This window comes from Phyllostomus discolor, chromosome 5 (genome assembly GCF_004126475.2).
Source record: "Phyllostomus discolor isolate MPI-MPIP mPhyDis1 chromosome 5, mPhyDis1.pri.v3, whole genome shotgun sequence".
NCBI classification, from domain to species: Eukaryota; Metazoa; Chordata; class Mammalia; order Chiroptera; family Phyllostomidae; genus Phyllostomus; species Phyllostomus discolor.
Window position 1 is genome coordinate 64246903 of NC_040907.2, and position 15572 is coordinate 64262474.

The 15572-nt window shown below is 34.0% G+C and overlaps 1 protein-coding gene across 2 annotated transcripts in view; it reads right to left on the reverse strand.

The window, feature by feature from the left end:
- Positions 1-404: 404 nt before the first annotated feature.
- SYDE2 (synapse defective Rho GTPase homolog 2) overlaps positions 405-15572 on the reverse strand; it is a 48780-nt gene continuing 33612 nt past the window's right edge. The window contains exons 5-8 of one of the 2 annotated variants that reach the window (XM_036026365.1): positions 11367-11548; positions 8107-8338; positions 3015-3062; positions 2098-2450 (exon numbers count right to left, since the gene is read on the reverse strand). In XM_036026365.1, coding sequence (XP_035882258.1) covers positions 3052-3062; positions 8107-8338; positions 11367-11548 — 425 coding nt within the window. In that variant the 3' untranslated portion in view covers positions 2098-2450; positions 3015-3051. Of the gene's footprint in view, positions 2451-3014; positions 3063-8106; positions 8339-11366; positions 11549-15572 lie in introns of both variants that reach the window. The other variant, XM_028511917.2, reaches the window with a different exon arrangement.

A 15572-nucleotide genomic window follows, 5' to 3' on the forward strand; every position in this document is an offset into this window, starting at 1 on the left:
AAATGAATACTTAAAATCTTTTTAAAAATAGCCCTGGCTGGTGTGGCTCAGTGAATTGAGTGACAGCCTGCAAATCAAAGGGTTGCCAGTTTGATTCCCAGTCAGGGCACATGCCTGGGTTCCAGGCCAGGTCCCCAGTAGGGGGCGCATAAGGGGCAACCACACAGGGATGTTTCTTTCTCCTGTCTAAAAATAAATAAATAAAAACTTTTTTAAAATCTTTAAAAAATAGTAATAATATAACAAAATTAATGTGACCCTTAAAATATATCAGATTCTGGGAAATTCAATTTCTGACAAAAGTTATTACATATATTTATAGATAACATTAATGGGCTAATACTATAACACATTTGTTTAAAAAAAATGGCATTAAAATAAGTGACCCTTAAAATCATTACAACAGCATGACACCAAGATTATAATATTTTAATAAAATTTTACATTTCTGGAACTTAATTAATACAATATACATGATATAGCAAACAAAAGGAAGAAGCCTGAGACAGTCTCCCTTCAAATTACTTAAAGTACATTTCTTTTGATTGTTTACTCAATCTATATACCTGTCACATATTCTTTGGTATTCTTCTGAATTATTATACAAAGCTTAAAAACTGAAAATTTCACATAAAAATATTTATCTCTTTTTTAAACAATTGAGCAAATTAAATAAAAAGGTGTTTTGTTTACTAATGTATATTGCATAGAAACAGTTAAATACTTTAATATTTAGAAAAACATCAAGAAGTCAGGTTTTTTAATGGCTGCTACATCTTTAAGTTGGTATTTCAAATTTTATTTATAATTTTAAAATTATACATTCTGTAGGCATAAAAATTTTTTAAATACATTCCAATTTAATTTAAAAAGGCTTCTAAATGTACATTTCAAACACTGCTATGATTGCTATAATGACTACCCTGTAAATATACTAAGCCAAAATAAGTTAATTTTTAAAAATCAGTAACATAGTATGCTGGCAAGATTTCTTTAGAAACAAATGAGGGTAATTATAACGTCAATGTTATAAATGTTCTATTACCAATAAATGTTTTATCTATAATTAATTTTTTTTAAAAAGTAGAACTTAAAACTGCACAAAACAGATGAAAATTTTTATAATCTAAGTCATCAGTGCAGAAATCTGGAACTTAATCCTTTCAGTTAGAGAACTTCAGTTTAAAAGATGGCTTTTCATTGGGAATATTGTGACTTTCTGTAAATCAAAAAAAGTCTATTATTTGTATTCAGATGTGTCTAGTGTTTTGGTTTGTGTGTTTCTATGCACCTCCTTTAACTTAAATGTTCTCTCCCTGAAAAAGACATTTTTAAGCTAATGATTTTGGCCCCTTGACATATATTTTAAAGATACATGTGATTTGGCAACCATTCTAATAAGTACACATATATGAACTTATAAACATATACATATTTCAGGATTATAAAAATATTTAATTTTATAAGCTTCAATAATTACTGACTGTTAATACAGAATACATTAATATTTGTATAGTTTTACTTTTATTTATAAAAAGGTTTTCTTATAGCAGCATTTGCATTGCAAATGGAATGGGATCAAATGGTGGTGCAGAGCACGCGGACTCAGCTGCAATGGTCCTCCAAAAGGAGCACCTGTGTCAGCTGCAGAGGAGCAGTTCCTGTAACGTAGAAAAACTTGAGGGGCTAATAACTTATCTGAACCCTTTAAGTGCACTTAAAGTTATCTCCACAGAATTGGCAAGATTTATTAAAATATATCCAAGAAGTCCAAGTTATCTTTACCCAACGTAAAATTTTCTAGTGAGATGTTATATTAGTGAATAGTGTTTTTAATTGAGTCACATTAACTTATTAGAAATTAATTGAAGGCTTTAAGAATAAAAAAATAAAAACATCATTGTGAGAATGATTTGAAACTTTAAAACATTATGAAAAAACAAAAAAAAAACCTCTTTAATCTCAAACACTCATACTAAGCTTGTTTTTGTTGAGCTCACGCTCCAGATTTCCAATCAGTGTATCAATACTTTCTTGTAGATCTTTGAGATTGACTTTTCGATCCACTGTGGACTCAATTGTCTGCATTGTCAAATATGTCTGAAATGTGCACTCTTTGGACAAGGAAATTGGCTGTTTAATCATTATATCAGGTCTATACATTTTGCTGCAATTTTCTCCATTTTCTCCATCTTCTGAAGGGACATCATCATAATCCACATCATTTAAATTTTCTTTTGTATTTAAAAAGTAGTTTTCTCCACAGCTGCTCCAGTCTCCTGCATAACGATTGCTAAGCGGACTGTCTAACCTGGCTTGCCGTGGCCTTAGTACTCTTGATGAATTAGTGTCACTCAAATTTAACATGTAAGGTCGTTCCTTCTTCTTCCTCAAATAATTTAGAGAGGATTTCTGCTCTGTTGTTGATTCTTTGACAGTTATACGTTGCACTAAAAACAAAACATAAATTTGCTTTGGTGATAGTAATCCAACTAGCCTTTAAAAAACAGAGCTAAGGATAAGGCATTTAATAACTACAAACATGCATTAAAACAAAAACATGCGCACTATCAAAGAAAGCATTCCGTAATTATTTTTTCTATGACCAGACATAATCAAGATTAGGGACAGAAGCTAGTAGAATGTACAGTGATGCTAATTCATGCTATATCATAACATCCCCAAATGAATCAAATTTCCAGTGTTGATTAATGTCTGTTAATTATCTACCCATAATTCAAACAGTAGCTAAGGTGGTAGCTTCTTCTAAATTAAAAGCTACAGCAAAAAGCAGGCAAGGCATGTTGATATGCAAACAAAACAAAACAAAAGGTTCCTTTGTCTGCAAATATATAAATGAGGCAAAGGCATCTAAAGTGCTCACTCTAAAAGTTCTGACCTTTGTGATTTTTTGCAATTCTATTAGCAGCAGTGTCATAATTTTCTTTACCAAGCAGCCCAAATTTCACTTTGATAAAATGCACAAATACATACTAGACTTGACCACATGTTACCTGAGTTTGATTATACAGCATTAGCTACTTATAGTCTTCATTTATTGCCTGAAAATAGTACAGATATTTTATTTTCCCATTGCGGTTAGGTATCTAACAATCTAAAGTAACATTCTTCATAGGAAGACTAATTTCTTCTAAGGGCAGACATCGTGCTGACTATACAGATAACCACAGAAATGCACATTATCTCATAACAAACCAAGGCTTCAGCATTTACTTTTGTGTATATTGAACAAAACATTTGTCTAAGATTCTTCTGTATATAAAACAAACTTAATTTAAATACTGAGGCATAGCTATTAAAAATCTTTTCATAATACCTTCTCTTTCTGCTTATTTATTCTCTGTTAATATCTCTCCATTTATACTTCCCTTCTCTAAAATAAAGGGAACATATCAGTGATAATGCAGCAACTTGACACTCTCCAACAGATACTGAATACTTGTTTCCTATTATACAAAATAAGATAATTGAAAAATAATACATACACGTATTGTATATGGTTCTAGTTTTCCAGACTTAGTGATATTATAGCATTTTCTAGAGATTACATCATTTTTTACTTATTTATTAAAATAATAATTATGTATAGATATGTTTTTAACATTTCTGTTTATCTGAATTTTTATGATGGTTATTACATATTATGAATAGCTAAAAGCTCTTGATTTAAAGTTTCTAGAAAATAAAGGTCTGGTATTTACTTTAAATTGATCTTTAATATCAGTATTAATAAAAATATCCCACACCATTAACTGATATAATTGCAGAATGTATACATTTTTCTATGTAAAAAATTTCTAAATTTTTCTACTATTTAATTATTCATATTCCTTTTTCTCCTCTAGCTTCTTATCTCCACTATGTCTCCTTCCTTTTCTCTCTTCATTTTCTGTGGTATTTCTTAGTGCCTAAGTGTCGTGCTTATTGTTTTTGTCAACCCATGACAGTCTCCTGCTAACCCTGAGGTCATCTGGTTCGTGATGCAACCACACTAAAACAGTTGTTACTCTGTGTTTGAGCTTGTGTACTATGCCTGCATTTTCTGACATTCACCTGTAAAACCCAGGTTTATTTTACTAAGTTGTTAACCCAATCTTTATTCAAACATTTTTGTATATTTTCTTAGAAAATATTTAAGAAACTTATGGTGATATTTATATCTTTTAGACTAAAAATTCAATTTCTGAAAAATCAATCTCACTGGCTTTTTAAACTACTGATGGTGGAATGGTTTCCTATTAATAATGCAGAGAAAATGGCTTTTTAGAAAAACTCCTCACTCAAGGATTTTAGAGACAGAGGGAGGGAGAGAGAAGCATGGATTGGTTGCCTCCCATATGCACCCCAACTGGGGATTGAACCTGCAACCTAGGTATCATGGGAATCAAACCCGCAACGTTTGGTGTATGGGACAACATTCCAACCAAATGAGCCACCCAACCAAGGCAGAAAATGGCTAATTTTAACCACTCCAAAAAAAGTTCTAGTTTTCCCAGCACTGCTGACCATCTACTTTCAACAGAATAAAATAAAAACTGCAGGCATTATGGTTGCTGGAAAAGTTTCAAAATATAATGATAAGTACTAAGAAATTTAATTTTCTTATCTTGTTTTCTACCATTATGTTTATATCTTTTTAAACCACTTTATTAGCCTTTTATCTACAGTATAATTGCCCTATTTAACAGAATATATTGGCTGGTAGTGCCAAGCATTCTGTTAGGAGTTGGGAATATAAGTCCCTGCCCTCCTAAAGTTTTGTCTAGTGAGAAAAATTAAACAAAAAGGATTAGGAAAAAATCAATAGCATTTCCAAAAACCCTGCCCCAAATCCACTCAGCACAGAAAATGTGATAGAGCAAACAGCTAGTCTAGAGTTACACTCTCTCTAAAGCTATTTCCCTATCTGTAAAGTGAAAGGGTGGTCTATTAGTAATTTTCAATATTCTTCTTAAAAGAGATACTTATTTTTAAAAAAACAACAATTTTGTACAAACCTACTACATTAAGAAAATATGAAGAGAAGACTGTTTTGGTCAAAAGGGAGGTGGGTTTCTATTTTGTTCCTTAACATGCTACCAATCTGGCCCTGAAGCTGCTTCTAAAGAACCTTAGGGCTTTGGCAGAAGAAAATCTGAAAAACATTGGCAGGATAATTTCTCCTTCCAATGCAAATAGGCTAGAGTTCTAACTGATCACTTTGAAGACAAAATTTATCAAATGGAAAGCTCAAAGCCAGTTATAATCTTATCCAAAATGAATAAAACAAAAAATAACACAAAACAAAAAACCAATAAAGCAAAAAGAAAGGGTGGAACTAACTCTCTTTTTTAAGATTTTAATTATTAGCCCTGGCTGGCGTAGCTCAGTGGATTGAGCATGGGCTGTGAACCAGTGTCGCAGGTTCGATTCCCAGTCAGGGCACATGCCTAGGTTGCAGGCCACGGCCCCCAGCAACCGCACATTGATGTTTCTCCCTCTCTCCCTATCTCCCTCCCTTCCCTCTCTAAAAATAAATAAATCTTAAAAAAAAAAAGATTTTAATTATTTATTTTTAGAGAGCGGGGAAGGGAGGGAGAAAGAAAGGGAGAGAAACAGCAATGTGTGGTTGCCTCTTACATGCCCCCAACCAAGGACCTGGCCAGCAACCCAGGCATGTGCCCCAACTGAGAATCAAACCAGCAATCCTTTCATTTGCAGGCCATGCTCAATCCACTGAGCTACATCAGCTAGGGGAAATAACTCTTTTTACCTCTTCAGTGGAGGAAATTCCAAAAGGAAAAGTAAGTAAGATATGCATAGCAAGGAGAGCCAAAACCTTTTGCTGAATTCATGAGATGGGCATTCACCAAGCTGATAAGCTGTGGCCCATTCTCTGTGATCCCCTCAACTTTCTCAGGCTCAGTAACTGCCTCATGTTTACTTGATTTCTGCCTTTTCTTGAGTCCAAAAGGAAATGGTTTAGAAGGCAAAACTAACTGCTGTTTCCTCTTATCTTTGTGCCCTATTCTGTCCTTTGGTCAAGAAAGAATAACTAAAGAAAAATAAAAGATTATAGAAAAAGTGTCAGTTATTATTAAATCTAACAATACAAATCTTTGGGATAATGTATTAATGCACTAAGAGTCAGTTGTTTAAGGCTATCATTGAAATACAGTGAATCTGAAATCTAAACCTGCTTTTTCTATAACAAAAGATATGATTTAATTTTTGCTTCTACACCCAAAACAAAGGTGGCTGTTACAAAATAATGAAGTGACATGAACCTCTGGTACAGAATTAATGATAAAGCACTCAGATACTGATAGTAAACCTAATGACATCTCCAGGCAAGCAAGTTTTCATTTGTGCTTAGAATGATAAGACAACTCCTCTCCCAATGCCTGATGTTTACTGGAATTAAAGCAGTTTTAGAAAAAGCTAGGAAACACACATTTAAAACTTTAACTGAAGTGATTTTCCTTATATTGGGCACCAAATGCAGAAATCAGACTAATTATACAGAGAATCTTGACTAAGAATTTTAAGATAATTAATAGTACATACTAATTCAGTTAAAATACCAATTAGAAATTATTTTTAAGCTGATGTTTAAAAATTTTACTTTCTAAATCTAAAAGTTGAAAAATTTTATTAGCTTAAATTTTAATTCACTTTTTAAAAGATTTTTTTTTAGTTTTTATTTATTTATTTTTAGAGAGGGAAACATCAATGTGTGGTTTCCTCTCATGCACCCACTACTGGGGACCTGGCCAGCAACCCAGGCATGTGCCCTGACTGGTAATTGAACCTGTGACCCATTGGTTCACAAGCCAGCACACAATCCACTGAGCCACACAAGCCAGGGCTAAAAAGATTTACTTTAAAAGACTAAATCAGCCCCTGGGTGGCGTAGCTCAGTGGATTGAGTGCGGGCTACAGACCAAAGCATCGTAGGTTCGATTCCCAGTCAGGGCACATACCTGGGTTGCAGACCAGGTCCCCAGTGGGAGCCACATGAGAGGCAACCACACATTGATGTTTCTCTCTCTCTCTCTTTCTCCCTCCCTTCCCTGTCTCTAAAAAAATAAATAAATAAAATTTTTTTAAAAAGACTAAATCGGGCATTCTTTGTACTTTAATCTCTCCTTCTCATATACGTCTATAAAAGAATAACAGAGCACATTTATTGAAAGCTAACTTTGTGCCAAACACTCTATTCCCTGCCTTAGATGCTTTATGTCAACCTCCACAACAACCCTGAGGTAGGCACTATTTACAAAGAAGCAAACTGAGGTTTGAGGAAACTAAAGTATTTGCCTGAGCCCACACTGTTGGTGAATGCCACAGTCCAAATCTGAACCCAAACCTAACTCCAGGGCCGAGGTGCTTTTACCACTGTGCGTTCCACTAGGCCTCTGAGTACAATACTATGCAGTGCTGGGGGAGGAAGCAGGGGTTACTTCAGGATAAGAAAAATTTGGAACTTAAATACAGGATCCTTTATGGAACATCTAATTAAATACATGTTTCTTTTACCTCTGAAACTATATAAGAGATATATGTGGAAAATAACGGTCAGCCTTTTGTTACTATTACAAGGAGGGATAAGAAAGATAAAAAGGTCAAAGATAACTGCCAATTCAAGCCTGAATAATTTGAAGAAAGACTGTAAATACAGTAAGTATGTCAGAAAGAAGAAATTATTTAAGGAGAAAAATACATTTGTTGAATACCTATTATGTGCCAAGGAATGTGCAGAGCACCTTACATACCTAATTTTTTACTCAGTCCTCCTTTAAGTTCCACAAACATATGAAAGCCGTATGACAAACGGTGATACTGAGGCTCTAAGTTGTTAAGGAACCTGCCCAGGGTCAGACTGCTAATAAGTGACACAACCAGATTCAAATCCAGATCTGACCAAATCCAGAATGTAGTATTATCAGAAAAAGCATAATATTTAAATGGAGAAACCTACAGGGCAGGTATCAAATACCAAAGTCTAGAAAAGATTTTCTTCAATCACATATGATATATTTAATGATTAGCTAATTCAAATACCCTATCATTGAAAGAGAAAAATATTGCCATAGAACCATTTACCTGGCCAGAGCTGAAGTAAGTAATGAAGAACTTCAATATGTTTTTTAAAATCCAAAGCACTTGCAAGTTCTTCTGAATCAGTAAAGACTCTGTTGTTATGATTGGAAGTCTCTTGCTTCTGACTTAACAATACTGGTCCAAAGCACACAGCCAAATTCTGGCAGGTCATCTTATTCACTTCATGATAAGAAGCCACCAACTTCAAATGATCCAACAACATCTTGAGGGTTGCCTAAATTAAATTAAATTAAGTTTCACTTAATATAATTATATAAGGGAAAATTCAAGGGCACAATTTATAGCAAAAAATATAGTTAGGCATTCTGTTACTTTTAAAAGATTATTTCATGAATAAGCAAGACAAACAAATAAACAAAACTAACAGACACAGACAACAGCAGCAGCATGGTGGTTACCAGAAGGCAGAGTGGGTCAAATACATGGTGACAGAAGGAGATTCAACTTTGGGTGGTGAACACACAATGCAACATAGAGATGATGTAATACAGAATTATATACTTGAAACCTATGTTATTTTATTAACCAATGTCACTCCAATATATTTAATTTAAAAATTTAGAAAATAGAACCACCCAAATAAAAACAAATAAAAAGTCATTTCAAAGATTTGCTTATAAGTTAGGCATTTGGAACTTGAAACATTTTATTATAGAAATGTTACACAGGACCCTTAGGTTACAACAACATTAATTTGATCTATTAAGTGGTTAAAATATATACTCTTTATAAAATGTTCATGAATGCATTCCAAATTTCAGCTGGAATCCCTAGGTAAATACACCATCAACATTTCCCTCTCTTCCCTCCTCTAAAACGACAAGAGTGAAAGGATTGTCAGGGAAAGAGGATTAGGGTAAGAGTGCTCGTTTTTAAGTGCAGACAAATCCTGTAGTCAAAAGTAGAGTACTGACATCCTTAAATCTAGGAAGCTGAACATTTTAGAACATGGCCAGGTTCTCCTGTGACCTAGATTAGGAAAAAGACCAATGTGCTTCTTAACTAATTGATATTTTAAGTTGACAAACCATGGAAAAGGGAAAAGCAGTATAGTTACAAATTAAAGCAAATTTATTGAGAAAAAATCCTTAAAGAAACTAATCCAAAAAAAAATAATCCTTAAAGAAACTAATAAGGGGAATTTGCTCAAGAAATGGAATGATTATTTAGGTTTAAGTAATTATGAAAAGGAATGATTTTTTTTAAGTTACAGTAGCAGTATACAATAAATCATTTAACAAATGAGTGCGTAATTTCTTCTTCATAATTGTACTGAAGAAATGAATCCCAACTAAAACTGTAATTTTAAAAAATTATAAGAACAAACAAAATGAAATATTTATTCCTAGAGCTATAAGTGACACTTGGATTTGGGGATCAGAAGGTCATTAGTAATCTTGGCAAGAACAAATCCAGACAGATGGGGTAGAAAGCAGGATTACAAAGTGTTGAGTAACAAATGAGCAGTAAAGAAATAATGAGAGCTGGAATAAATGTTCTTTCAGTGTTTGGCTATGAAGAGAAGGGAGTAAGAGAAAATGGAAGCTAGAAAAGAATATAAACTGATATTTTGAAATAAAGTTCTGTCTCATACACACACACAAGCACATTTTTAACTGGTTAAAAATATTAGGTTCAGCCCTGGCTGGTGTGGACTGAGTGCCAGCCTGCAAAATGAAAGGTTGCTGGTTTGATTCCCGGTCAGGGAACAAGCCTGGGTTGAGGGGCCAGGTCCCCAACTGCAAATTTGCAAGAGGCTGCCAATTGATGTATCTCTCGTATGTGCACGTTCCTCTCCCTCTCTTTCCCCTTCCCTTCCCCTCTTTGTCAAAATAAATAATTTTTTTAATATTTAAAAAAATATTAGCTTCGATCTCAACAAACAAAATGTGCAACTTAAAATAAGAAATCTATTTTGTCTATTAAATAAGATGAGCCAAAAACATATAACTCTTTTGTCCCTTTTGAAAACTAATATAAAAACATTATTAAAAGCCTTAAAATGTTCACATCATTTAAATCAGCAATTCCACTCTGAGATTCTCAGATAAATAATTCTAGCTGAAAAAAAAATTTCTGAATATATACAAATAGATTCAAAACCTCAATATTATACAAAAGAGAGTAGTGACATATTATATCAAATCCACTCAGTGGAATATTATGCAGTCTTTTTAGAAAGGATGTTAATAGCAAGAGGTTTAGGGTCAGAAAGACATAAATTCATGTGATAGACTATTACACTCATAAAAGTTGTCTAGCCTTGGTCAAGTGATTTAAATTCCCTGACATGAATTTCTTTACTTACACGTAAAATGACACTTATATTGGTGTCAATATGTCAATGTTAAATGATACCTTGTATCGGTGAGGGAATATTTCTACCCCTTCACTCCACCCTTCTGCATCTGCTCACCTCTTTATAGCTACTCTCCTCCCTCCACCAAAAGGAGTAGTTAATTGCTAATCTAACTGGACAGAGTACAGGACAACCAGAAGACTATAGTAAACCAGTGAATGAAGCTATTGGGCTTAACATGTCTGCCCACTAACTCTTGACCATTCTGCCCTCACATAAGAAATCTAGGCTGTCAACCTTACCTAGACAAGCTCAACCCCATGTTTTTCCCTTATTTTTCCTTTTGGTCTAAGAAACAACAGCTAAAGTTAGGTTAAGACTGGTTCTACACATCCAGCCATCCTACTCTCTCTCCTGCAGGCATACCTGAAGACACTGGTCCCAAGATTGAGATCCTGGGGAGGGGACTAATGGGAAAAGGCAAGCAGGAAGGAAATGGTGCTGGGGGTTGCTTGACTGTTGAGGCTAAGCCATATACACCAAACCAGTTGCCATATTTTTAAAATACTAAAAGGAAATAAAATATTAAGTATAGTTGCCTATGGGTTTTGATCATTGTAATTTTTCCATCTTTCTCTATATATTCCCAATTATTCTATAATAAACATACTATTGTAATAATAAGATAACAATACTCTTTAAAAACTTATGAGTATTTATGCCTAGGCAAAAATAATACAGAAAAGATAACTATTTTTTCTAAATTTATTCTGTTTAAGAAGCAGTTTCTAGATTTATACTGTTTAAGAAGCTATTAGTAAAGGCAGAGCTAAAACGCAAGAGTGCCACAAATGTCAAAATAGCTAAAAAATTATCAGTACTAGAGCTAAGTATATAATTTACTAGCTGGTTTTCATGAAAAATGTATGCCAATTACGTTTACCTTCTCGACATCAGGCAGGCAGTCCAGTAGGTCTACAGTGTACTTGGAGTCACTTGTATTGTTCTCACAACCATTTGATGACATTTTCAAGGGATTTTTTGCCATGGCATCTAATACAGCCTCATAAAGCTGCTTTGTTATCAGAGGAGAAGGGAGTTCTCTTAAATAATCCTTAAGAACACCTTTAGAAAACAAACAAACCAGAGACAATTAGCGATTGGTCTTCAAAGTGAAATAAAAAAAACTGTGGTGATTTTTTTTAAATTTAAGTATTATTACACCCAACTTTTAATATTCTGAAAATCATAAAAGTGTTAATATAAAAATGTATTATAACAAAATACTAGCATTTTGTATCTATTAAGTGACTCATCAACTGACTTTAAGTTTTGAACCCATCCTAAAAATGCATGCATATAATTTCCAATGATCATACATATTAGGTCTGTTGTTCATAGAATAAGTCATTTTTGGTATACATACCCTATTGATTCTGACTCCTCATAAGAAGCTTCTCTGTGTACATATAAAAGTTAAGAAAGCAGGGCATTTCATAAGTTATTCCAATTATATGAATTTTGAATTTCTAGATTTTTATTTGATAGTGAAAGAGTACCAATGGTCCAAAGCCTTAGCAAATAAGTGAGCTATATATTTTCTCTTTAATACAGGACATATGTCTTACACATATGTACTGGATGGTTGGATTATCTCTAACACTACACTATGGAAGAGAAAAATCATTCCTAAAACCAAATAAACAAAACCAAAAGCCAAGAACAGAAAACATCAAACTTGTTATTATAATAGGAAAGAAGTTAATTTCAAACACATCATAATTTCAAACACAACCTTAGTTCATAAGGTTATGAACTAAGAGTAGAGGAAATGGTTGTTACATATAAGCAAGGTAGATAAGTTTTTAGTTAAAGACTAGAATGTGATCACAAGGAAAAATAAGAGGTATTTCTGACACCAAAAACCTAAGTACAGACAATATTGATGCAGAACATGCTCTGAGCTTGGAACTTAGTTTGAAAGCTCAGTTTGAACTTAAACATGATGATATAGAAAACTCCCCATCTGATAATCTTTTAAATTTTAATAGTAACCATGTTTCATTAGTTTCTTATGCATCCTTCCAGTTTTATGAAAATACGTATTACCATATGTGATAACAAAAGTACAAATTATATATTATTACACTCCTCTTTTGTACATGAAAGATAACATGTATGTCCTGTTCTGTTACTTGTTTTTTTAGGTATATCATATGCTTGAGATCTCTTTAGCACATAGCCTCCTCAAACATTTCACAGCCAAATCATGTTATTTCAGTGCATGGATGTCCCAAAGTCAATTGCTGCAGATGGATACTTGGGTTGTTTCTAATGTTTTATTATTCTAAAACAGGCTACAATGAATAATCTTATACATCATTACTTTGTATGTGTGGAATAATTCCCAAAACAGGACTGCTAGGTAAAAAAATGCACTTGTAATTTTGAGAGAAAAGGAGTAAGGCTGTTTCCTAGGTTTCGGGCTACAGCGTCAAGGTGAATAGTAGTGCCATTACTTGAAACAGGGAAAAAGGAGGAAAACCATGTTTTCAGGGGTAGATAGGAGTTTTATTTTGAATACATGAAGGTATCTATGAAACATGCAAAGCTGCTGGATATAAAAATCTGAGGCTCAGGAAAGAGATGGCTAGAGACACAGACCTAAGAACGATCAACTTAAGATGGTAACTGGAAGCCTAAGAATGATGGACTATGAGAGAAGCATAATGAGTGATATAAGAGGACCTAGTGAAAAGTAAAGACCCTATCCCTGACTGGTGTGTGTCAATTGGTTAGGCATCATTCTGCAAAGCCAAACGCCACTGGTTCAATTCCCAGTCAAGGCATATGTCTGGGTTGTGGGCTCAGTCTCCAGATGGGGCATATATGAAAGGCAACTGATCAGTATTTCTCTCACATTGATATTTCTCTCCCTCTCTTTCTCCCTTTCTAAAAATAAATAAATAAGATCTTTTAAAAAAGAAGACCCTGAAGAAGGCTTTTAATGGGTCGTCAGGAAGAGCATCTTCAAAAAGTAACTAAAGGATAAATGGCTAAAGAAGTATTAGTGGTAAGAAGAGGTGGAGAAGGGGGTGGAGGATGACTGGAAAATATGCTGCCAAGGAAGTCAAGGCAACAATGTTTCAAGAGTCCACAGTATCAATTGATACCCAGCAACAGTGATGTTAGATAAGAACTGTGTTAAATACTATGGTGAACAGTGTTTCTAAAACTTGACTACACAATGAAATAACCTGAAGAACTTTAAAACAATAGATTCCAGAGGCCCATGTCAGTTCTACTAAATCAGAATTTCTAGGGGTCAGGGCTCCTGTCCCATATTTTTAACAAATATCTGTTGTGGTTCTAAGGCAACAGGGTTTTATAAATAGGGATAAGAAACAACGAGACAAGGACCAAAAAATGTACACCACAGAAGAAAAGCAACCTTGGTAAGCACAATTTCAGGACAATAAAGGACACAGAAGTCAAGCTGGAGTGGATTAGGAAGCAAATGGACATTAAGGAAATAGAGAAAAAGGGAAAAAGATAGGCAACCTGCTCCAGAAATTTGGCTTTGAGAGGTGATAACCACAGAGGAGCAGAAACAGCAAGGGTGAAGTAGGATCAAAGTAGGATTATTTTTTAAAGATGGGAGAGATTTCAACATTTAAATGCTAATGTAAAGAAAATATTAAAATTGCTTTTAAGGTCCAGGAAAGAGGAATATAGTCAATTGAGCAAAGCCCCCAAAGAAGAAGGAAGAAGAGACATGTGAGAACACATGAGAATTAAAATTAATCCAAAATGTGAGGAAAATAATTTCTATAATGTTGCAGAAAGGATAGCGGAAAAGCAGGCAGGTTGGCAGGTTGAGTCACAAGAAGCAGAGGACATTCCTACCTGATAGTTTCTATTTTCTCTGTGAAGTTAGAGACACAGTCATCAATAAGAATAATATTGTTGAAATAAGAATAAAAGAGAGTGAGAAGATATTAAATAGACACTCCAGAGAATGAAAGAGAAGGAGACAGAAAATGAGAATAAGAAAAGAATATTAATTATTTTATTTTCATTATCTTCTTTTATTTATTGTGTTCACTTCCTTCCTCCCTCTATGCCCCCATCCCCCACCACTAGAATGTAGCCTCCATGAGAACAGGAATCTTCTCTCTTCTGACCCCCGTGTTCCCAGCACATACTGTAGAACACTCTCCAGTGCATGATCAACTCAACCAAACCAATGGCCTCAGTTTCTTCCTTAAGAAACTAAAAAAAGAGGAGCATGTTATACTCAAAGCAAGTAGAAGAAGGAAAAATATCAGAGTAGAAATTAATGGAACAGATAATAGAAAACAATAAAGAAAATCAACAAAACCAAAAGTTGGTTCTTTGAAAAGATTAACAAAAATGACAAATCTTCAACTAGGTTGACCAAGAAAAAAAAAGAGAAGACAACTTAAATCATTATCACCTCACAGAAATGAAAAGAATTTTAAGATAATACTATGAACACCTCTATGCCAATAGATTAGACAACTCACATGCAAGTAGAACTCAGAGAGATAAACAACTGAAAGTTATGCAAGAAACAGAAGACCTGAATAGACAAGATATTGAATTAGTAATTTCATGAATATATTTTATGGATTATGCTATTACAGTTGCCCCATTTTTTCTCCTTTGCCCTGCACTGCCCCTCCCACCTGCACTCCCCCTCCTCCCTTAGTTCATGTCCATGGGTTGTACATATAAATTCTTTTGCTTCTCCATTTCCTATATTATTCTTAACCTCCTCCAGTCTTATTTTGTACCTGCCAGTTATGCTTCTTATTCCCCGTACCTTCTCTCCCCCATTCCTCCCCTCGTCCTCCCTGCTGATAGCCTTCCACATGATCTCTATTTCTGTGATTCTGTTGCTATTCTAGTTGTTTGCTTAGTTTGTTGTTTTTTTTTAATGTTCAGTTGTTGACAGTTGTGGGTTTGTTGTCATTTTACTGTTCATAGTTTTGATCTTCTTCTTAGATAAATCCCTTTAACACTTTATCTAATAAGAGCCTGGTGATGATGAACTCCTTTATCTTTACATTATCCGGGAAGCATTTTATCTGCCCTTCCATTCTAAATGATAGCTTTGCTAGACAGA